This window comes from Grampus griseus (assembly GCF_964374135.1).
Source record: "Grampus griseus genome assembly, chromosome: 1".
NCBI lineage: Eukaryota > Metazoa > Chordata > Mammalia > Artiodactyla > Delphinidae > Grampus > Grampus griseus.
In genome coordinates this window covers 122,880,251-122,906,341 of record NC_139017.1, presented here as the reverse complement: position 1 = coordinate 122,906,341, position 26,091 = coordinate 122,880,251, and the positions used below count along the sequence as shown (strand labels likewise).

At 33.9% G+C, this 26,091-nt stretch overlaps 1 protein-coding gene across 2 annotated transcripts in view; it reads right to left on the bottom strand.

Moving 5' to 3' along the window:
- ANKRD13C (ankyrin repeat domain 13C) overlaps positions 1-26,091 on the bottom strand; it is an 80,961-nt gene that overhangs the window by 13,561 nt on the left and 41,309 nt on the right. The window contains exons 1-6 of one of the 2 annotated variants that reach the window (XM_082656997.1): positions 22,303-22,323; positions 18,922-19,008; positions 17,995-18,139; positions 12,098-12,229; positions 8,784-8,945; positions 1,247-1,326 (exon numbers count right to left, since the gene is read on the bottom strand). In XM_082656997.1, the coding sequence (XP_082513123.1) occupies positions 1,247-1,326; positions 8,784-8,945; positions 12,098-12,229; positions 17,995-18,108 (488 nt within the window). In that variant the 5' untranslated portion in view covers positions 18,109-18,139; positions 18,922-19,008; positions 22,303-22,323. Of the gene's footprint in view, positions 1-1,246; positions 1,327-8,783; positions 8,946-12,097; positions 12,230-17,994; positions 18,140-18,921; positions 19,009-22,302; positions 22,370-26,091 lie in introns of those variants that run through there. The other variant, XM_082656996.1, reaches the window with a different exon arrangement.

Here is a 26,091-nt window from a genome sequence, read left to right as displayed (position 1 = left end):
AATAGCAAAGCATAAAAGTTCAGAAGAATATGATCAAAACCCAGAAAATTTCATATTGAATTTTAATAATCACTATTTTTAATAACAAAGCAAATCCATAGAAAAAAACAACCTTTAAAAATATTTTGTATCTTTTAAATCACTTATTCAATTCAACCTCTTACTGTCTATGGTTCTCAGCACTGATCAATAAGAAGTGATATAAAGAATACAGAATTTTACATTACTTGTAGAATATTATAAGATGGAAACATTTTAGAGAAGTTATAAAAAGTATAACAATAAACCTTTCAACATAAAAAAAAAAAAGACAACTTCTTACTAAGCATGAGGGTAGGTAATATTTTATTCTACACCAAAAGAATATTTTCTACAAAGGACTGTATTTTCTTTGACATGGGCAGCCAGAAAAAAATTCTTATTTATTTATTCATTCAAAATAAACCATTCATTCATCATTCTTTTATTCAATAAGTACTTACTGGATACAAAAACTATGTAATAGGTACTCTACTAAGTATTAGCAATATAACATTAAGCAAACATCTTGGGTAAGCATAGTAAGAAGTAGTCTGGCACAGGCTGAAACAAAGAGATCATGACAGGAGATGAGCTTGGAAAGGCAAAAAGTAGATAAACAATGAGTAGCCTTACATACCTTGCAAAAGACTCTGGATAATAACAGAATATAAAGTTCATCATACAGTGCAAAAACTCAAATAAGCAACTGTATTGGGCAAGTCCTCATATTTCCTTAGAACAATGTCCTATAGGTTTTTTGGTGTATATAAATTGGCAAGAGGGATGTAAAAAGAAGGCTCTACAACTTATTCAAAAAGAGAATGTAACTGGGGATGCTTCTCCCTCATCATGCTTCATCCATATATATATATATTATTTTTTGTGGTACGCGGGCCTCTCACTGTTGTGGCCTCTCCCGTTGCAGAGCACAGGCTCCGGACGCGCAGGCTCAGCGGCCATGGCTCACGGGCCCAGCCGCTCCGCAGCATGTGGGATCTTTCCGGACTGGGGCACAAACCTGTGTCCCCTGCATCAGCAGGCAGACTCTCAACCACTGTGCCACCAGGGAAGCCCCTTCATCCACATTTTTAAAAGGAAAAAGAACTGCTTCAGATGAAACTATACTAGTGATTCTCTGTAAAAAAAATTTTATGCCTAAATATTCATGTTTTTACAAATTTTTCTAAAAACCAAAGAATATATAAACAAACAAAACAACACTTACTTTCCATTTTCAGAAGATATATATTCTTCCCATGTAATAGTGTTCTGAGGAGGAGGGGTAAGGGACTGTCTTCGAATTGGCTGCCAAAAAATAACAAACAGAGAGGGGGAGAGAGAGAGAAAGAAAGAGAAATACAGAGACAGAGACAAAGAGAGAGGGAGAAAAGAAAATTATATTTTTTAAAATATAAAATTAAAACATACAATAAACTATAATCTACTTAATCTCTTCAATATAATGCTTTAAGAGGTTATTCTGAGATACTTCCATGGTGATGTAAGGTCCAATAATATTTATTATCATTTTTTAAACCTCAAATAAAAAGAAAAGTGTCAAAGTAGTAAAATCCATTCATTCAATGTCTATTTTTTTGTTTTTGTTTTGTTTTGTTTTTAATTTATTTATTTTTGGCTGTGTTGGGTCTTCATTGCTGTGCATGGGCTTTCTCTAGTTGCAGCGAGCAGGGGCTACTCTTCATTGCGGTGCGCGGGCTCTCACCACGGTGGCTTCTCTTGTTGTGGAGCATGGCCTGTGTCCCCTGCATTGTCAGGCGGATTCTTAACCACTGCACCACCAGGGAAGCCCCATTCGATGTTTTAATCATCTAAAATGTCCTTGGCATTATGCTAGATGCTGAACATGGGAACTACAGAGAAGTATAAAAACTAATCCTGACTTCACAGAGTTTACAATTCAAAGTTGGAAAGAAAAAACACATACAAACATGAATAGCTAATCAGGAATACAAAGTATTAAATGATTAAAGATCAAATGAGCTTACAAAAAACTAAGTAATACAGGGGTTCAGAAAAGAGAGCAGTTTTCTATAGACAATAAATCGAGACTAGGGGATTGAGGCTCAAATTTAAATGAAAAGAAAATAAAAAGAATATTTTGGACAGAGAGAATTAACAGTGAAAACACTACATTGATTTGAACTAGGGAGGAAAGTTCAAAAGGGAGATCAACAACAGTGGTAAAGGTCATATCAGATTTAAAACTTACACCTCATCTTTGTTAACTAAGAGCTTGGATCACAATAGGATGAATTGGCAATAAAGAACTAAGGGAGTGGCAGTAGAAATCGAAAATTGCTAAGGAAAAACAACAAACTGTAGAGCAAAAGGGCAATAAGTGAAAGACACATAAATAACAAAATGAACAGTAACACTGGGAGAGGATTCCATTCAGAGAAGTATAGTTTTGGATATAATGAGTTTAACATGTTAATAGGCAGCATATTAGAGTTGTTAAAATCAAGGATTTTGAAGACACAAAAATGAACTGGAATCCCACCCAGCTCCACTACCTGGTAGTTGTGTGAATTGGGGCATGTTATTTATATTATTGTCCATTTAATTCACCTTCAAAATGGGAATATGACCACCCAACTCATAGTTAAGAATTCAAGGAGACAGTGTATGGAAAATCTTAGTGCCTAGCACAGTATAAAGGATTCAGTAAATAATAGTAACTATTTTATACTTGGAAGTTCCTAGAGGGCAGTTACAAAAAGAAAAGGAGAGAAATCATATTTAGAGATAATGGTTTAAGAATTCTCTGACTAACTAAATGAAAAGTAATAAAACAGAGGACTAATGACTGAGTCCTAAAAACTACACAGATTTGCCAGGGGGGAGGGTGGAGAGGACAGAAGGGAGCCAGATATTAATCAATAAGGGAAAAGAAAAAAACATAGCATCAAGTATCATGACAAGATACAAGACAAGTATCAAGTATCATGACAAGATGCAAGACAAGTATCATGGAAGTGAAAAGGCTGTTTCAATATCATGACAAAGACTTTAAAGGGAAAGAAGCCTGAAAAAAAGGCCACAGATTTTGTTGGTTAGAAATCATTGATGATCTCTGAGTAGCAACAGAAGAATAGGGGAAGAAGGGAAACTAACAGTTTTTGAGCATCAGGCAATATGAAAGATGACGTTCTGCCCTTGAGAAGTTTTACAAAGAGACACACAGGAAGTAGATAATTATAATCCAGGATGGGTGTGCTATGATAGAGGGATCAAGAGGATGGCATAAAAGCACTGAGAAGAGGTTTCTCTGACCCAGATTGGGGTAGCCAAAAAGATGTGCCAGCAATGGTGGTTCCTGGTGGAGAAGTCTAAGAGAAAGAGAACAAAATAACCAAATGAAGGACATTGAGAAAAGTACAATGGTGAGAAAAAGCATGCTGTACTGGGAAACTACAAGTGTGGTGCTATTTTTCTCTTCATGTGTAGCATACATGAAGGAAAAATAGCAAGATACAAGGTAAGAGGGCAAGACACAGAAGAGAAAAAGTAGTTTGAAAGCGTTTTGTGCACTAAGTAGATTGTATTTTACTCAGAAAGCAATGGACGAATATTTTGAGCAATATAATGTTTTAGAACACAAACGTTGGAGCCAGACTGACCAAATCCTGGCTTTGCCAATTACTAGCTGACTTTGGACAAATTATTTAACCTCTTTTGTCTCAGTTTAGTCAACTACATAACCTCAGAGGGTCGTTGTAAGGATAAAACTGGCTTGTTAACATAAAATACTTAAAATAGTGCCTGACACATAGTAAATATTCTATACATTTTAGTTATTGAGGCTTTACATAGTTCAATCTATTTCAGAGAGGTCATTCTGGTAGCAGTGAGTAAGTTAGGAAGCTATCTCAGTAATCCAAATGAGAAATGATAAGCTATTTCAAAATGGAAGAAGAGAAATAGATTCATGAGATCTTTAGGATTTTGTAATCGATTAGACACAGAGGTTAAAGAAAGCTAAGAAGTCCAAGGACAAATTTCAGATTGCTGGTTTGGGTAATGGTAGTAGATAATGGTGTTACCACTCAAGACAGAGAAAAGAAGAAGAATGAAAAAACTGATCAGATTTAAACATACTAAATCTTAGATACCTATGTTTATCCAAGTGGAGGTAGGCAAAATACTATAGATCTGGTGATTAAGAGACAGGTCAGAATTGAAGGTATATATTGGGTGACAGTTACTAGTTTATGTGGTAACTGAAGCATCAGGTATGTATCTAACAATGAGACATTAGAGAATACTAATTGTCTACTCAATCAATAATCTATCTCCTGTTCTTTGTTGTAAAAGAACCTCCCTACCAATTTTTGGCTGGACACATGACTTCCTAGAGTAAAGACTTCTAGATATCTTTACAGCTAGCTAAATTAGTTACACCTAAGTTCTAACCAATGGGATTTGAGCAGTGATGTATGCAACTTCTGACTGGGTACTCAAACAGAACAGGCATGTCCTCTCTTTCCTAATTACTATTAGCAATTATCATTCCTAATGGGTGGAATGCTAAACAGGTAATAAAACATCGTATAGCATGTGAATGAGGGCCAGATCCTAGAAATGGTAGAGAAATAAGACCAAAAAAAAAAAAAAAGGCTAGGTCTGAGATTAACTCACAGAACAAAGAAACCATATAAACTCAGATTTTTCCATGAGAGAAAAATAAACTCCTGTCTTGTTTAAGTTACTGTTATAATCAGCCAAAATTATATCATAACCAATACCAAATACGATATATAAAATGTGATACTACACACAATAGTATGGCATGTGGCAATGGCTATTAACAGAATGACAAATGGGCTTAATAGGTAGTGACTGTCATAAATATTGTGGCAAAACATTAGGTAAAACAGTGTCTTGTGATCCTGCAGAAGGCAGACAAGCTAATAGAAGCTGTAACAAACAGAAGAAATGACTGAAAAAATTTACCACTGATGCTCCAACCCAGAAAGGTTAATCACACCTCCACCCAAATCTCTATCTAACTAAGCAGATCATGGTCAATTTCTCTTTCAGAGCACTGCTTAAAATTGTCTACTCTTTTGTCTACTCTTGCTTCCAGTCTATTTAATACCTATATATATTTAATACCTGTATATACATTTGGCTATAACTGAGTGTTTATATATATATATAATATATATTAAATTATATATATATTAAATCACATATATATTATCTCATATATATATATAATATATATATTATCATAGTAAAGACTCATTTTCCTGGCATGATTAGATAATGTGGCATGTCATATAAGTATATTTTTCCAGGTAATAAAATTCTCTAAGCAGTTTCTACTATTGCCAATAGAATTCTTTCTAAACTATACATTACACATTCCCCATCTTAGTAGAGACTGTAATGAATCTAATTTAACCTTCCACTGAGCACTTTACTTCATCATTATGAATATCAGTTATTATATTTTAATAAGGTCTTTCTTAGTTTATGTTTATTCTAATTGATCCTTTGTTATATACTGATACTCACAGCTGAACCCATCAGTGTTCCCACTATACTGTTCCCATAACTATCTAATGAAACAGGAAGACATGAAGGCTGCCACAGGACACCAGATGGCTTTCTAAGTTTATTTCCCTAAGTCAGTAGGCTCTGTAACTAAAATGAAATCAAACCTTTCCTACATAATTAAATGCAAACTTTTAATGCCTGTTTTTCTTGAAGCATATAAGAAATAGTTTTGATTTATTGCTAGATTTGCTGAATTCTAATATTTTATATGGCAAAATTTTCTGGAAGTTTAACACATTCATGTATTTTATATCTATATATTCTTATTTTGATTTTATATATTAAAAAAGTACATAATCACTAATAGAGTTTAACTCAATATTCTGTATGTATAGCTTGCATACAATTAATGCTTTTATCAATGACTGTCTAAGGTATAAATGGGGCATTACTCCCCCCTCCAACAATAAGTGGTTAGAACAAAGTGGAAAAAAGCACCAAAAGTGGAGGAGCAAGTGTCCATAACTTAAGAATTTCTGAGCACTTAAATTTTACTATAAAAAATATTGTCAAAAATATATACTAAATATTAGAACTGTCTGGAAAGGAGAGGGAAAAGAAGGAGTAGAAATGGCAAAACTAGTTAAAAGGCAAATAATTACTTCCAAGTGTTACCTATAAGCTATTTCTTATAGAAATTAAAACAAATATTTGTCTGAAAAAAAAAAAGAAACTCAAAAGCTATTCATTTAGAATAAAGAAGATAAATGCATTCTGAAAAGGACATACATTTTTAAGAACTGAAATTCTATTAAAATGTGGCTTTAAAATATAATATTTTCAGGAATTCCCTGGCGGTCCAGTAGTTAGGATTCCACGCTTTCACTGCCAAGGGTGCAGGTTCAATTCCTGGTTGGGGAACTAAGATCCCACAAGCCACACAACATGGCCAAAAATATATATATATATGTACATATATATATATATATATGTATATATATATAATATTTTCATGTCTTTTGAAAACAATCATAATAGTCATACATATTTTCTAAGTTCTTGAAATTTTCAATAATGTTCCAAAGCCAAAAACATGCTTTTTACTAATGTGTTCTCTATACATCATTAAAAAAAACACCACAATACTGATTTTGACTACTTTTACCAATAGCAACGTTCTCTCATTCCTTTTACAACTTCAACTTCACAATATTTTGTAAGAATTGCTAAGACGTGTTTAAAATCTGGTTACACACAAAGATGAGACTTTAACAAAGGCAATCTGGGAAGCAATATACTTAGCCCAAGAACAAGAAGAACTTGGGGTAAGGGTCCAAGAATCAAAACCCATCTTTGCTACTTATAGCTTTGTGACTTCAGATATATTAATTTCTTTAAACCTCATTTTCCTTTCTATACAATTGGGCAATGATAGTTATCTCATTAGGTCATTGTGATAATTAAAAATTAAATGAGATGATATATGAAAAAATACTTCACACAATGCCCAGGAACTATTTCCTTTGATCTGATCAGAAGTCAGAAGCTTAATTATTTAATTCATATTATTTTGTTTTATTATATAGACATCTGGGATTAAACTATGTTTTAATTTCAACATGCCAAACTATACGTGATTAAAATGTCATTTAAAGACCCCTTTACCAATTCAAGTGCATCAAGTTACAACCTCTGCCCTAAAGAGAATAAATTTGTGTACTCATCCCAAAATGGTTTGCTGCCAAAATTAAACAAAGGTAGCAATAAGCACCACCACAACAAAATCATTTTTAAAAAAAGAACTGTTATAAAATTTAAATCACATTATAGTCCAAAGAAATTTTCTTTATGTCTGGTTAACAATGGGAAAGGGTAACAGCTTTGTCAAAAGATTAGGCTCATCATTCCCTCTCTTCAATCCATCTCCATTTCTATTTCCTGAGCATATCACATCCTATTACCTCCTACTGATGGAGAGATCAGCAAATACCAGGAGGCTTCTGGAAAATAAAGTCTAGTGAGGCTCTAACCCAAGGACAAAAGAAAAATGAGGACTGCAAAGAGGATCTGGCAGGAAGGGGACACGATCACACTAAACTGGATCACAATTTTAACTTAAACATTTAATGTGGCTTCTTAAGCACTTTACATCCTATACTCACTTAACTAAACTATGGTTGATTCACTCAACACATAAACTTTCTAAACATTAAGATAAATTTGCTGGCACACACGGTATCACCATGAATTAGTTGAGACCTGGCATACTATTCTGAAAAGTTTGTCTATCCTGAAAATGCAATCTGGCACAATACCATAGGGGAGAGGCTAAACATTCAAGGAATTCAAGTCTCCACATAGTAGCCTTTCATCTTTTTCTGACTGTGACTCACATTTTACACTATAACCCAGCAGTCACACATATGCAAGTAGACACAACATACACCCCTGACACTATTGTTTCATAAAGTAATAAGGACCCATACTATGTGCTCTAGTTTTTCCTTATTATCTGAATTTAGATTCTACTTCAAAAAAAAAAAAAAAAGTGGGGGTCACAGCCCACAAATTGAATTCATAATCCACTAAAGGGTCCCAATCCTAGAAAACACTGCTATAAAAAATGTAGTAAAATGTTAACATTTGGGAATCATTTTTTTTCTGGTTTTAAAGTCTAAAATTGTTAAAATAAAAAAAAAATTTAAGAAACCCTCCAATTCATCTTACTAGGGAAATAAGATTATACAGCCAAGTTACCTTGTCTCATATAGCTATGTAGTTCCATGATTTCCCTCCCCTTTTCCTACTGTCACACAATTCTTTGCATGTACCATGTTTTCAATAAATACATGCTGAATAAAAAAATTATGGGAAGGTATAGGCTAGAAATGACTTCATAAAGTAGGTAGATTTTTAGCCAGGTCTTCACAGCAGCAGCAGATTTCAGTTGGTGAAGTAGGAAAAAAAATATATATATATATATGCAAAGGGACATGGATTAAAAATTAACACCAGGTTTTATGCTTACAAAACGATTTTAATCTATTTATTAGTGAAGACTCAAAGATCAAGAACAGGTTCACAAAAAATCACCAAAGACTGTATCACAGAAAAATAAAAGGTGATACATGGTAAACAAAACCTATGAGCATACTTATATAAACTCAGTGAATGCCAGGAATGAAGTCTACCCCCTCTCTCTTTAGAACATTATAAATTAAGAAAAGTAAAAGTTATACCTCAAAATTCTGCTCCATTATGTTTCCACCTTTACTCAAACTCTCCATAATGGCTTTATTTCGAAGAATATCTTCTTCACTGAGATGTTCTCTTCTTTTTCTTGATTCTAAAACAAGTCCATTCACCAGATAAAAGTCGGCCAAAAAGTTTCCTACCCTTTCCTAAAGCAAAATCAAATATTTCAAAATAATAAAGTTTATCTTAGATTTTTTTAAAATTTTGAAGTAATACACAGTTTCTTCATAAACATATAACATTTAGATGTAAATAAAATATTCCTCTGGTACTTGAAATTATCAAATTATCTTATACATTCTATTAAGCTAAAAAATACATAAAATTACACATTTCAAATTTGTAAAGGAAAATTTAAAACACACAAGATGTATGGTAGTTAATCTGCAAATGAATTAAGTGTAAGTAAAAACAACACATAGTATTCCTTTAGAATCTACTCCCAAGTAGCACAAAACTATCTGACAACTTAATTTAGCTAATAGTCAAATATCATGAGTTACAAGGAGGGGTCAGGGATAATTAATGTTCCCATTTTATAGATAGAAAAAAATGGAATAAAAAGAAATAAAAATTTCTAGTACAACTAAAATTAATTACCTGTTCCAGTATTCTCTAACAGGCCCAAACTTCAAATTACAGTTGCTTGCTTCTTTCAACAGTGGGAGAACAACCAAGTAGTTTTGCTCATCAATATAATTATGTATTTATATTATGGATTGGGGATAGGGAAACTCAAATGGATTAAAAGGACATCAAGAAAAGAGGGCTCCTTCAACATTAACCTTCACCTTTTTCCAGACCCACAGGTGGTCAGAGTTTGAAATAACTTACCTCAGAAAACATGATCAGTAACTACTGAAAATAAGCTTCCCATTTCTACCTGCATGCAGATCACTTGCTCTCCTCTTGCTGCTGTTTTCTGGCATTCCAAAACTAAGTGTTTAGTGTTGCTTCCATTTCCACCTTGCTTTTGGTGGCTTCCTTACCAGTCATTAGAAAGCAAGGCATTCTGTACCTGTTTCTACCTACAAAATGGGAACCATAAGCATTACTGACTCCCTCCTTACCTGTCAAAGACTTAAGAAGATCACCTAGACACTCTTCAAGAGCTTTGAGCTGCTTAGCAGTAGCACTAGATGAACAGCAGCTTCAATTTTTATCTTCTCTTGAAGTGATCCTTCTAATGCTGTCCAGAAGAACAGAGTACAAACAAATAAGACTTCAAGCCAACAAATGGATTGCAATGTAGGATCTCACAACTGGGAATCCTATAATGGTACTTGTTGCCAAATAGGCTTAGAGAGGAAAATTGATGAACCTAGATCTCACAGTGAGAATTTTTCTGTGGTTGGGAAACACTCAAGTGATAATGATCAATTTTTGAAATCTTATAATGAAAAAGCATTTATTAAAAATAAATCATATCAATAAAAAAATTTAAATGTATATTCCCCATAATCCAGCCATTCCATTTCTTGCTATCTATAAAAGACAATGCAAAGGCATGTAAAAGGATAGTAAACATAACATCATTTATAGTGGGAGAAAACTGGACACAAATGTGTGTCCATCTAAATGTCCAAAAATAAGAGACTGGATAAATAAATTACAACATATCCATACTATGGAATACTATGCAGTTGCTAAAAAGAATGAAGTAATACTACTGAAAACACTTCTAAGACATTGGGGGAAAAAAAGTTGCAAAACAATAGATAAAATGACACTTTATGAAAAATAAACCTATCAATCATAAATAGATATTTATGTACATAAAGCATAAAGAAAGGTCTGGGGGGTATACAGCTGGATAACCTTCTGCAAAGGACTCTGGGATTGTGAGTAGTGGTCAAGGGAGATTTTTCAGCTTTATGTGTAAGACTGTGTGGTGGTTAATTTTATGTCAGTTTGCCTAGACTATGATGTCCAACTGTTCAATCAAACACCAGTCTAGATGTTGCTACAAAGGCTTTTTCTTTTTTTTGGCTGTGCTGTACAGCTTGCAGGATCTTAGTTCCCCAACGAGGGATTGAACCCAGGCCACAGTGGTGAAAGCACTGAGTCCTAACCACTGGACCACCAGGGAATTCCATGAAGGCATTTTTTAGATTAATTAAAATTTACATCAGCAGACTTGAAGTAAAGCAGATTACCCTCCATAATATGGAAAGGCCATATCCAATCAAATGTAGGCCTTAAGAGCAAAGACTAAGGTTTCCCAAAGGAAAAGCAATTCTGCCTCAAGACTGCAACACAGAAACCCTGCCTGAGATTCTAGCCTGCAGATTTCAAACTCAAGACCATATCAACTCTCCCCTGAATTTCCAGCTGCTAGACTGCTCTAAAAATTTCAGACTTACCAGCCTCTACATTCACACAAGCTAATTCCTTAAAATAAATCAATCTCTCCCTCACCCTTCTCTCCTTCTGTCTATAGGTATATATACATCTATATGCAGATATATACACATACACAGAGAGATACAGAACTCCTACTGATTTTGTTTCTCAAAGAACCCTGACTATTACAGGCTATTTTTGTCTTTCTAATGAGGATATATTCATTTCTACTGTGTGTAATAAAAGATAAATAGAATTCTTAAAATCTTGTCCCTTACCTAATGTGTTACTTATTCTTGACTTTAAAATTTTATAAGATGCTTCTTCATACATGCAACTAAAAACTGTTTGAATATATTTTGAACATATTATATTTGAAATATTATATATTATATAACCTCTTGCTGACAGATGAAATGGGAATTATGGAAAGAATTTACAATTCACTAATGGGGAAACCGCCACTGAGATTTAATTTAATTACAGTGTTGTAGAAATGTAAGCTTATTTAATTTTAGTCAAATATATGGAATACTGAGGGACAGATACTGGGTAAGTAAATAGTTTAAAATTCTAAAAGAAGAAAGAAAAAAGGTCCAGAGAAATGAATTTAAAAGTATATGCTTCTTTGTGGTCTTCCTAAGAAAAAAAGCATTAGAAATATAATGGAACCATGTGAAGACATTGTTCCCTGTATAATAACAAGGCAACAAACAACAAGAATATTTTTCAACATAAAATTCAAATGAACTAAACTTTCTCTCCTGGCTTCTCCTATCTTCCAACTCTGTAACCAACCAATATAATTCCCTATTTGGGTTCAAAGAGAAGAGAATAAACTACTTGAAAACAAGTAAGTAAGATACTTCTTTCTACCTGTATTTCCATCACATTATTTTGACAACATTAAATACTAAACAATTTTTAAAGTGTAAAAATCTCGATTTGCACATACTGTTTTATCTTCCCGAAAAAGCCATCCTGTTTGGGCACGCGTGAAAGAAATTGATTTGGTTGATAAAGTTGCAGAGTAAATATCACTACTCATTAAAATGTCAACCTCTTCTTCTGTTTCCATCTCTGATTCCTGGGGTGGGGGCAAAAGGTAAATATAAGAATCTAGGTTTTCAGAGGTTTTTAGCGCCACATATGAAAATGTCAACAATTAAAACGTTACAGATTTCAAAAAACAAAAAGGACCAATTCTAAAAAAATGTGAAGTGCTAGTTACTCTAAAAACAATTACAGAAGTGTAAACTTCATATAACTAAATAAGTTAGAATTATAACTAATTATGAATCTAAAAATACAGGACACATAAAAAGGGTACTCACACTCTTCCAGATATGTAATGGAAACAATACTAGATTACCCATTACAGAAGTACAAAGTATGCAGAGTAATTGTAAAAGATTACTTTAAGAATTAAGTAGACACGTCTGAGACAAAATGCCTGTAAGAAGGTTTTGTTTTCTTTAAGTATAGATGAATCTTACTTTAGTTCTTTTTAATCTAAAGACCCACCACTATGAGCCTTTCTTTCCCAATAGTTTTAAGTGGAAGGAAGGAAGGGAAGGAGGAAAGGAGGCCACATGGGATCTTCTCTATACACCTTATAGAAAGAAAAGAAATCCATAAATATCAACTCATAATTTCCAAACTCAATTAGCAGCCTTGCTTCAACATATTCCCCAGTGCTGGCATAAAATAATTGATCGATAATTATTTTTTAAAAGAGAAAGCTTTGTGCTTGTTTCAGGGACAGAAAACTAAGAGACCAGGTACAGAAGAGTAAATGAGTAGGCATTAGATGAGGCTCTATTCTAAATATAATAGGCCAAGAGAGATTCTCTGATATTTAGGACCCCAGAATCCGAAGAAACGAGGGAGAAAAAAGGCAGAACCTAGAGAGTTGACTGGAGAATGAGAACCATCCATAAGGTTTCCAATAAGTAGAGGCTCTATTTTCCCTACCTCCTGATTTCTAGATTCCCAGGAGGCCCATTTTCTATTCATCACCACAAACTTTCACCCAGATATAGCCCATTTCCTTCACCCTTACAAGTGAGGGATAGAAAATCTTGACATTAATGCTAAGGCTGTAACAGGTGAAAATGTATTCCTGGTAACCCAAACTAATTCTGAACACAATTTCCTAAAGAGAAATTTTGACTGGCATAGATTGTACAGAACTGTTAACCATCATGATGTAAATATATTACAAATCAATTAGGATTTTATGTACTAGCTTGGGAACAACACTATATACAACACTACCTATGAAGAAATTTGCCTTAAGTTTCAAACATCCCAATTTCAAATAAACTTTTGAAACATAACTCTTCTGTAAATCATAGACTATCTCCTAACCACATCATTGAAAAAGACCTGTTGTTAATTACATTCATTCAACAAACATTTAATGAACAATTATTACTTATGTATACATATTAGGATAAAAAACAAGTATTCCCTGCCCTGAGGATTATTGCTCAAAATCTAGCATTTCTGTATTCTTTTAGACATAAAATACACACACATATACCCTAAATACCAGACCACTGGTGATCTCATTGATACTATAACATCAGCTAATACTTACACTACTAGCCTTAATCTCTGGCTTCTCTTTTAGTACTATCTTTCCAACTCATCTATTGCCCAGTTAGCTATCCTGTTGTTATTTAAAACATAAGAATTCGAATTATTTAGTACATATATGAGAGTCTAGAATAAGGGTCAGCAGACTGTGGCCAGCAGTCAAATCCAGTCCACCATCTGTTTTTCAAGTAAAATTTTATTAGAATACAGCCATACTCATTCATTTATATATTGTCTCTGGTGGCTTTTATGTTAATAACAGCAGAGGTGAGCAGTTGTGACAGAGACCATATGACCTGCAAATATATTTAAATATCTAAAATACTGACTCTCTCCCTTTACAGAAAGATTCTGCCAAACTCTAACTAGAATGTACTGATGCTGTATTAGGTACCAGAGACTACAACTAAAAGAACCCCAAACCTCTGAGAAGCTTAGCCCCAAGAAAGAAGAAAGCCATATAGACAAAAACAGCATTAGAAGCTCTATGGTACCACATTAGTGAGAACATCAAAACAATGGTCACTTGGCAGATGAGGAAGTAACACTAAGTAGGTGCCCCACCAGGGTGAGGGTACAAGAAGAAGGGTATCCCCAGAATTGGAAACAATATGAACAAAGGAATGAAACACTAAATAGCCTGGAAAAAATTGCAAAGAGTTCAGCATGAAGGTATCTATGATAACAGGGTAAGAAAAAGGCTGGAAAAATGAACAAAAGCCAGGTCACAGAAGGAACCATGGCATGCTAAGGAACTTGGATTTCATTCTTCAGGCAACAGGGAACTTTTAAAGTGTCTTTAAGGAAGACAAATGTCATGAATTTGTTTTCAATGTTCAACCTATCTCCAATATGTGAAATAATTTAAAAGCAGACAAGAAGGGGGCCAGGAAGATCATTTATGAGACTTTTGTGACAGTCCAGTTGACATAATGAATACCTAAATTATGGCAATAACAGCATGAATAAAAAAGGGATAATTATAAGACATGAGGGAGACAAGAATAACCACACATGTTCTCTAATTAGGAAACGTGAGAATACAAGAAAAGATGTCAAAAAAAACCTCCAATTTTTCTCACTGAACAGAGAATGATATCAATCACCAAAGGAAAGAAAATGGGAGAACGGGCACCTTAAAGGGAAAATAATGAGTTAAGTCTTAAATAAGCTAAGTTTTGAGGTACCTAGGAGACACACAGGCTATCCATTAGGCATTTAAATAGATAGGTCCCCACTCAGAAGATCTGAGTTACAAATATATACTTGTGAACTATCAACTGATAAGAAGTAGTGAGAGCTGTGGGAATGGAAGAGATTATTCTGGCAATTTGTAAAAATGAGAACATCAAGCGCATATCAATATTCAAGAAGTGAGCAGAGAAAAGGAAACAGGCAAAAGAGAGTAAGAAGGAGATATGGGAAAAGAACATCTAATGATCAAGGTCAAGTCACAAGGAAATGCAAATTTTAAGAACTGAGTTACCGATAATAGCAAATACTTCAGAGAAGTCTATATAAAGAGAAGGTTGAAACAAATACACTGATTTTAGCAACAGATCCAATATGAAGGTCATCTAAAACCCCAAACCTGTTTCCTTTTCCAAATGCCCCAATTCTATCTGTGGCACCACCATCATTTACTCTGTATTGTAGTCTGTTCAGTGTGCAATAGCATCATGCTTAAAAAAACAAGGTACATACCTTAATTTAAAAATACTTTATTGCTGGGACTTCCCTGGTGGCACAGTGGTTAAGATCTGCCTGCCAATGCAGGGGACACAGGTTTGATCCCTGGTCCAGGAAGATGCCACATGCTGCAGAGCAACCAAGCCCGTGCGCCACAACTACTGAGCCTGTGCTCTAGACCCGTTGAGCCACAACTACTGAGCCCGTGTGCCACAACTACTGAAGCTCGTGTGCCTAGAGACCGCACTCCGCAACAAGAGAAGTCACTGCAATGAGAAGCCCATGCACTGGCAACAAAGAGTAGCCCTGGCTTGCCGCAACTAGAGAAAGCCCACACACAGCAACGAAGACCCAAAGCAGCCAAAAAATAAATTTAAAAAAAAACACAAAACTTTATTGCTAAAAAATGCTAATCATCATCTGAACCTTCAGCAAGTCATAATCTGTTTGCTGGTAGAGGAGTCAAAATATTTCGAGAATTACCAAAATGTGACACAGAGACACAAAGTAAGCAAATGCTGTTGGAAAAATGGCACCAATAGACTTGCTCAACACAGGGTTGCCACAGACCTTCAATTTGTAAAAAACGCAATATCTGTGACGTGCAATGAAGCGAAGTATGCCTATAACCATAAAAACACATATTTTCCCCCCTTCCATTCTCTCCCTTTTCCAATCCATCTTGCATACTAGCTGTGTGATCTTAGCGATATCTTTTAACATTTATAAGCCTCAATATTTTCATCTATAAAATAGAGATGGTACTATTTAGACAGGTTATTTTAAGGATTTAATGAAAGAGCTTTAAAGTATTTATAGTTCCAGTATGCTGGCATTTAATGCTTAATATATGATAGTTATTGATATACAGTTTGCCCTCCATCACTGCAGGTTCCGCATCTGCAGATTCAACCAACCAGGGATCAAAAATATTTGGAGAAAAAAAAATTCCAGAAAGTTCCAGAAAGCAAAACTTAAATTTGCCACACAGGCAACTAGTTACAAGGTATTTACACTGTATTTACAACTATTTACCTAGGCTTTACATTGTATTAAGTATTATAAGTAATCTAGAGATGAATTAAAGTATATTGGAGGATGTGTGTAGCTTATATGCAAATACTACACCATTTTATATAAGGGACTTGAGCATCTGTGGATTTTGGTATCCTTGGGGATTCCTAGAATCAATCCCCGCAGATACCAGGAGACAAACTGTATACTATTAATACAATGCCACTATCCATAGCACCTAGCAGTGTCTAGCATTTATTAGGTCCTTGATAAAATGTTTGAGGAAGAGAGGGAAGGAGGAAAAGTCAAAAAACTATTATATATAAGATTAATTCATTTAAATTACTTTTTGATCAAATCAATACCTTGTTTAAGAATCTATGACTCTCTATTGCCAACTATAACAGATCCTAAATTATTTTATCTGGCTGTTAAGACCTTCCATAAATCATGTTCCTATGCTCAGTAAGAGAAACCTTCACTGCAGTCAGATAGATTGCTTTTCTGTTTCCCAAATAAACCATTCTTAGTCCTACTTTCCTGACTTTACTCATCCTGTTTCCCCCACAAGGAATGTCTTTTTTTCTTCTCTTCGAATCCAACTCTTCCTTGCTCAGTGCCAGTTAGGAAACTATTTATTTCAATAGTACACATACAAGGTAACTAAATATCAACAGATATGACAGTAGGAGGGTCTAATCTAAGAGATGTTGAGGAAGGGGTCACAAGATGTGGTAAACGTAAGGAAAGGAAATGGTGAAAAATAAAAGCCACAGTGACAAAACAAAATATTGACCTAAAAACATTTGTAAGGCTATCAGTGATATATATATAGATACTAGAAAAGCTTTTTCTTTGGTTTATAAGCATTCAGGGAACAACAGATATAAGATCATGGTGAATATGGTCTCTCAAAGGTCGTTGTGAAGGCAATTCACATGGTGTTTAGATATGGTGTTTAGAAGGGGTATAATTTTGTACTTTAAGAGTGAAAAGACGGAGAAAAGAAAGGTGGCCAAAGAGTTGGGAAAAGTAAAACGGTACAGACAGAAAGCCAAGAGAGGTGTTCATATTAAAGAGGTAGAGATGGTTCACAACAATAAAAGAAACTAAGATAGGAAGATAAATGGGGACAGGGCCAGAACAGGTTCAACAAATGAGAACTATGAGAAGTTAGGGTTTATTTAACTAGGAGATCATCAGTGAATTAAGAGCAAACAGACTCAGTGGATTAGTCAGGATAGAGAACAGATGATAAAACTTTTTTAAAAAGCAAGAGGTAAGAAAATCAAAGCTTTAGGAGTGAACCATCTCAATTATGCCTTACGCCTTTTAAAACAATTACACCGAGGCTTGGTTGCATACACAGACTTCTTTTATTTTTTTAGCCGCACCCCGTGGCATGTGGGATCTTAGTTCCCCAACTAGGGATCGAACCCTCACCCCTTGCATTGGAAGGCGGAGTCTTAACCACTGGACCACAGGGGAAATCCCTACACAGACATTTTTAAACCATTTACAGGAATACTGATAAGACAACATGCTCACCTCATGGTGTATTCGCTGATAAACTTTTTGTTCATTGTCTAATACTACAAAAGATTCAGAGGGTGCCGCATCCCCGTTGAAAATGAAGCTTAAATCCCCTCGTTGGCACTTCATGTCAGTAAAGTCTATGAGAGTAGTGTCAAGCCTGTGAAAGATGGATAGATGAGAAATTCTGACAAATAAAATTTCAATAAAACTTCATATTAATTAAACAAGTTTTGCTCCTTCTAAACTCAAACCAAGATGCTAATACCATATTTCAAAATCAAATTTATAGATAAAAGCTAAATTTAAAATATCTCATTAAAAAACACCAAAAGAATATTTAAATATATATTCAATTTTATCTATATTTCATTTTTCTGAATATATACTTCATTAATCCAGCAAGAAAAAGGTTGTTTCCCCATTGTTGATGCATTTCTCTAACTGTACCCTTATTCTCTACCATTTCCTATACTGTAGCTACTCCATAAAAGTTACTTCAAGGGGGAAGGGCAGAAAAGGAAAGCAGACCTGTCTAACATTCTCTGATACTTTCAAGACCAAGTTGCTAGCTCAGCAGAGTACAGCTGACCCTTGAACACCAGGGTTTGGGGAGCTGACCCACATCCCCTCCACATGTAACTTTACTTTAGTCGGCCCTCCATATGCACATTTCCACATCCTCAGATTCAACCAACCTTGGATCATGTAGTACTGTAGTATGTATTTCTTGAAAAAGATCTACGTATAAGTGGGCCCAAGTAGTTCAAAACGGTATTGTTCAAAGGTCAACTGTATATAAGAGAGGTATAGCCATGGACAGACCACATTCTTAGACTAAGGACTGTGTGTCCACAGTCTTGTCCTTATGATCTGCATCTATGCTTATGCTTGGTACCAAACCTTGCTTCATCCTTCAACTCGATAAACCATTTAACTTACTCTAAATTCTTGGCCTTTCTGCTTGACTTCCCAGATTCAGATTAGCATTCTTTTTCCCAGCATTTTCTTTTCCAACATCTCCACAGCCTGAAAACATTATGGATCGTTCCTATGGCAAATATTCATGGACTCACACACTTGTATGTTTGTTGTGCTCATTATAACCAAGACCTGGCATGGTCGACCCAGTGGGTTGGTCTCAAATAAAATCTACAAATCACTACTTGCTGAAATTTGGGAGAATAATGGAATGGAAAAGTTCACAAGTACCCTGAAGTGCTTCAATCTTGCACAAGGCTTTGTAGGAGAAGCTGAAAAATGGAGCATATTTCGTATGCAAAAGAATAACTAGGGTTACATATAATTTATCACCAAAACTAGTAGTTTTTAAAGGTGAAGGTGATACTGTTAATAATTTTACCAGGACAACAGAGGTGAACAGGGAAATATGGTTATCCTATGTATAAGAGGCTCTTTTCTGAGCCATATAAAATATACACACCCCTCAGAACCGAATAAGAAGTCCTAAAAAGAAAACCAAGTCACCAACTCCTATATGACTGAACACTACCTGCTGCTTTACAGTTGAATTCTAGCCCCTGCTCCACTTCCAGTAGCCTGCTACTGTACTACTGGTGCCTGTACTACTAAACATATCCTGTTATTGGTTGTACATGTGGCGTAAGAGAAAATAATACCAGTAAAAGGGGCTTATCCTCCACCTCTATAAGATGCAGGCTACTGAAGTCGCAAAAAAGGAACAGATCATTTTACATGCATGGCCTATTTGGACTCCAAGCTTCAGCTACCAGGGAACTCTATACCCCACCAAAAAAAGAAGAAAAGGGCCAGAACAGTCTTTTGCCTCCATTCCCTTCTTGCCCATCCTGGGTGAGAGTAGTAGTGGGTTGCAAGGGGTGGGGATAGGAAATGTGAGAGAAGAGATGTACAGAGAGACAAAGACAGACTGACACTGGCAACATTTGAGCCCTTAAATCTAATTTATCATAATGATATAATTTATAATATAATTTTTTATATAATTTATCACAATGATATTTTAATGTATTAACTAGTCCTTGGCTTTCAGCTTATAAGCCTAAATACTTTTAATTTTGCCATGTAATTCACCATGAAGAACAAAAAATTCTTTATACAAATGCAAAGATTTGAGTAGAACACGTTCTGTTTCAGATAAAAACTTGAAAAATGCCCAAGTAACAGTGAAAAGGAAATAGGGCCTACTCGAAATAGGAAGAGCCTGACTGGAAAGTTTGCAATGATTATTTTAGTCAGTGGTTATATGTAACCTCAAAATTATTAACAGTGAAAATATTTGTTAGTATTCTCAACAATAAAGTTGCCCACACTTTCCTATTTCTACTAAAGTATTAATTTCTCTTTGACAACAAAGAAGATACTTTTTTTTTTTTTGGCCACACGGCCTGCAGAATCTTAGTTTCCCGACCAGGGATGGAACCCGTGCCCTTGGCAGTGAATGCGTGGAGTCCTAACCACTGGAACACCAAGGAATTCCCAAAGAAGATACTTTAAATTATCACATAACTGTCAGGAGATACAAGTAAAATTCATTTGAAGTGATGTTTAAAAGAACTAATCATCTCCTGATGTTTAAATTTGAAAGTTTTTATTTAATGTTAACAAACTTCTTTTTCTTTAAAATAATTCTTCATCTATGCAAAAAACCTTTGTCATACATCCTAAAATGCAGCTTCTCCATTAATCTAGTAAACTTTGTTTGATAACTAGCACTTTGAACCTGTCACATTTCTCCCTCAACCTCGGCTGCTAGTAAGTCCCAGGTTTCAGTCTTGCTAAACTGCAGTAGCTTCCCTTAAACTACATTCTTTGACACAATTATTCTCTCTCAGCCTCTTATTCTCATGTCTCTATCTTAACCATTTTGTGGTTTTTTTTATCATCTATATTTATTAGGTAATATGCATCATGTCATTTACTTTTAAAAGTCATATATAAATGTGAAACAATTTTTTAAAAGAAAGAAGCTCCTTTTCTCCTAAGTTTAAGAATCAAACAGAACTAAAACTAACCTTTAGTTAAAGTAGCACATGGAAGATAATACTATTCTCCCAAGTTATGTACTAACTTTGGCAAGCACCTATATTAAGCATTTGTAAACTGATAATTTTTTAATAACCATAATATATTGCTAACAATAGGCTACTGAATTAAATCTACATCATTATCAAATCCTTTCCTAGTTTTCTAATCTATACTTTTCTGTATTTTCCAAGGTTTCTATAATGACCATGAATTTAATGTGCATGAACACTTTCATCATCAGAAACATCTGAGGAGGTTATTTTTAAAAACAAAATCACAGAAACTTCTACCTTAATAGAATTTTGCTGGAGAATAATGACCCTAGAACTTACTTCCATCTAAAGGTTATCTCTTCATTATAATTCAACATATTGAACAATAAATCTCATAAAGAGTTGATTTTTTAAAATTTCTGCCTTGTGACATGATATGATCTGACAGGAAGTCAGAGAGGTCCTGGCTCAGTGATTAATTTGCAATATGCTCATAAAAATCACTTCACTTGTCAGAATGTTCTAATCTATAAAATGAAGAGTTTATATGAGATAACCTTTTAAGACATCTCTAGTTCTAGACCCTTACATATTCAAATTAATATTCTGGATTTTTATAAGATACAGACATGTAAAATTTTATGTATATATAAATATACTAATAGGTATGAATATACTAAAAAGTTGGCATATTCACCAGCATTATATATAGCTTAGATATATATAACTTGTAAATATACCTATATTAACAGAAAGCTAAAGAGATAATGATAAAATCCTGAAATAAATAAAATAAATAGATTCCCTGTGAGATCCAAACATCAATCTTAGTTTTAAAAGGAAACAGAAGAAAATTAAAATTAGCCTTAAAGTGTTCACTAGAATTGATAGATGACTGAACAGATGAATGGCTAGAAGCATGGATGGGTAGACAGGGGAGGGAAGGGTTGGAGAGGGATGGAGGAAAAACAGGACAATAGTTATGTCCTCCTTATGTGTCCCTTATTCCCTACAAAGCTAGGAAGAGGGAAATAACCATCTTAAATCTTCTTAGTGTTATATCATGATCTTCACTCTACTTGCCTTCCAGATAGTCTGTAGTTAAATAATAATACCTTTGTTTTAGTCAAGATTTTATGCCTTTGGTTCCTTATCTGTAGTATCTCAAAGGAGATAAAATATTGTGAATATATTACAACATGTTATAAAATACTACATCCAAGTATAAGCTATTACTACAAAAAGAAAAGCTATCTCTAAATCTCAATTATCTGTTACTCAGAAAAAAATCAAATCACCTTACCTGATATTGATACCTTGTTTGTATATTTTACATGCATCAGAAGGCAGAATTCGGGAAAGTAAAGGCACTGTATTTGTAAAAAGAAAAGGCAAAAAATAACCACCTGAAGTTCAGAGAGATTACAAATTTTTTTAATTAGAAGAAGAGTAATGTAAACATTTTACTATTTCACCAAAATTGTAATAATTTCCTTTAAAATAGTATTTTCCACTTAAAAATAATATACAAAGCAATTTTGAGGAACTTCAAATACCTACTATTTAATTGTAATTGCTGTATAGTTCACCACCACCACCCACCAAACACATGTAAGAGTAGCAGAGTTGATATAATGCCACTCTTGGGTATATATTGTAGGATATTACTGTAAGTTAGAAAACGATGCCCTGTGGTAACTAAACCCTCCTGAATGGGTAACCAGATAAGCCTGGATTCCATCTGATCCTCTAAATATAATTGGATTAAATACCAGAAAAGTAATATGTGTAATAGAAAAAGACACTTTTAGAGCTAGATAGTCGAATTTGAGTCTGAATCCCAAATATGTTGGTTACTTAAGCTCACTGTAGCTCAGTTTCAAAATCCATAAAATGCAATCATACTATTGACTTATAGATTTCTACATTCCAGTGTTGCTTACATTCATATCACAAGCTATATTCTCATAGTTTTTTTATTATTTATTATCGGCTATATTTTGAGGAAATATAAGTTATTCTATGGATAAATAAATCTACATAACAGGCTATATAATTAAACTACCACATACCAAAAAAAGAAAAAAATGTGAAACTCAAAATTCTTGAAATTAAAGATTACATCACATGTACATGTGTATGTACGTGGGTGTGTGTATCTATGTAAGATATATTATATGTATATTTTACAAAACTCTGTGTTTTAAAAATGGGTGATAAATCAACCTGGGTTAGAAAGAAACAAAGACTTTGGAGAAAATTAAGGGCTAGTTTTTTAGTTAACTTTTTCAAAAGCATCAATATTTGCTCACTAACATTAAAGGTATACCAAATATAAAAATGTCTTTTTTAAATCCTTAGAGGTCATTTAATCCAAAATGATTTCCAGCATTGAAGACAGTTTTCTAGACTTATTTTATAAAAGCAAGAAAATTTTACTGCCCAGAGGGAATATCAACTAAGAGTTACCCTGGTCAAAGAACATAAGAAATCATTTTCCAATAAAACTTTTCCTTATATGAAACAATAGAAGTTAAGAAGATTAATAATGGCATAAATCTACGTAAATGATCAAAGCTCCTCTTTCATGCTTATTGAGATCCAGTTTTTCTGTCCTTAAATATTTGGTGTAGCATGAAAAAGACGATTACAAGAAGACAGCATCCTAACAATTTAAATTTAACTTATTACATCTTTTGAAGTAGTACGGTAACCTATAAAAACAAAACTTAGAATCACATACCAATACCCATTTATCAAAAATCAGAAAAGGAGGAAGAGGGGAATGTAGAAAAAAATTAAGAAGCTTAGGGTTTGAAAAGCAAAAGTTAAAAAAAAAAAGATATCATTGAGAAAAAAAGATTTTAATGCATTCCAAAAATAAAGCAATTTTCATTTTCCCAATTCTGTGATGACTTTTTCTTCCCCAATGTAAACTGAACAATTAGGCTGTCTGTATCTTAAGTTACCTCAGCATAATCTGAGAGTCTAACACAGTACTCCAAAGGCAGCATAATCCTCTGAACTGAAAAATGGAAAGTCTCAAAATTTTAATTTTGGTTTTGCTATCACTTACTCCCTGATTTTAAGAAGAGTTCCTAGGTTGAATGTTTTCCACCTATAATATGCAAAAAACAGTCCCAAATACAAGATGGATATTCTGTAGATTATGAGATAAAGAAAAAAAACTATTAGTTTTTCTGTTGAAACATGCTATATACACATAATGTTAAATTTGTAGTGATTATAAAATTATTTAACACTTTACAGTATCTGAAGGGCTTCCTTCAAAAACATGATTTCATTTCATCTACACCAAAACAAAGGCTTGAAATAGGTGGGGCAGTTATTATTATCCCCATTTTTAAAATGAAGAAACTGAAACTCAGGAAAGTTATGTGATTTGCCATGTCAAACAGTTAGGAGCCAGTACTTCTGATTCCAATTTAAAGCTTTTCCATACCTAAAAACTCAAGCTGGAATAATTCAGTCACCTCCAGACTTGCTATTAACCAAGTCTGAGGCTATTTTCAGCCAAATACTGAAGGAGAAAGAGTAGAGTTTGTGAGCTCCACAACCTCTAAATTAAACTTAACGCCGGACCTCAATATTTCTTAACTTCCTCTTATTTCTAGGTTGCCTTTTTTTTTTTTTTTTTTAAATATTAGGGGCTTTAACAAGGGGAGGAACCATGCCTAAACTCTGGAAAAAAGCTTGATAATCAAATCTAATAATAGAGATTATCCAATTTTTTTAATCCAAAGTGTCTAAGCTAAATCTAGCCAATGAGTTTAGTTTTTAAAATTATAGATGACATCTAACCATCAGGTGCTAATAATTTGACATGAAATCAGTAAAAACCTTTATCAACAATGAAACAGATGGGCTGACTTTTTTGCATCAAAGTCAAGTTCTCAAAGAAGCAATACTTTAAACAAGTACCTCAGTGGTTGCATAATGAACTTGATTATGCAACATTTATAATGTGTTTATAACTACAGATCATATGCACAATTTCTGGAGTAATTACATCCATTTCTATTTCTTCATGTAACTGAAATGTCACTTTTAAAATATTTTAGAACATTTTGCTCAGCAACATAAAGTGACTATCTTAGAATTCAAACCACTAACAACTACTAAGACAATCAATTAAAGAGCCAGTACACTCAAGGGACAACCTCAGTTTAGGATCGCCAAGAATGACTGGGGTCTTTACAGACAGAAAAAAACCGTGTGAAAAAACAGTACTCAGGCTTTAGACCAATCTAACTTAGACCTCTTTTATTATACAGTGCTATTACAAACCTTTTTTTCTCTCAGTATTCTAGAACACTGGGACTTCTGAATAATTTATAGAGCATAAAGGACTACGAGAGTTAACAAAACAAAATCATGTGTGATCTTTTTTTTTTGGCTGTGACATGAGGCTTGTAGGATCTCAGTTCCCCAGTCAGGGATTGAACCCGGGACACAGCAGTGAAAATCCAGAGTCCTAACCACTAGGCCACCAGGGAACTCCCTCATGTGTGATTTTGATGGAGCCAAAACTAGCCTGATGAACTACAGTTGTTAACAATGTTAGAAAAAACTGATTATATTTAGGGATTAAAATTTTACATTTAGAGATTAAACACTAGAAAAACCTTAATCACCCATGCTGTACAGTATTATGCAGCTGTTAAAAAAAAATGAAGTACTTCCTCATGAACTAAAATGTGAGATACCTATGATATATTAAGTAAACGTGACAAAATGCATAATGATATAATAGTATGATCCCATTAAAAAAAACTAATGCTGAGGATACATATACACATATACATTTATATTTATATATATGTACATACACACACGTTTGTAAGCATTGAAAAGAGTTTGAAATATTCATATGAAACATTAACAGTGGTTTCTAGAGTTATCAATATCTGATTTATTTTTATGATTATGATCTATTTTTATGATTATTTTGGTGATAATAAGCATTCAAATATCCTTAATATCATAAAGATTAATTCAGATGCTTTAAAAAACACACATAAGCATACTATATTCAAACCTATATATAGATTACATTAAAAAAATATTTAAC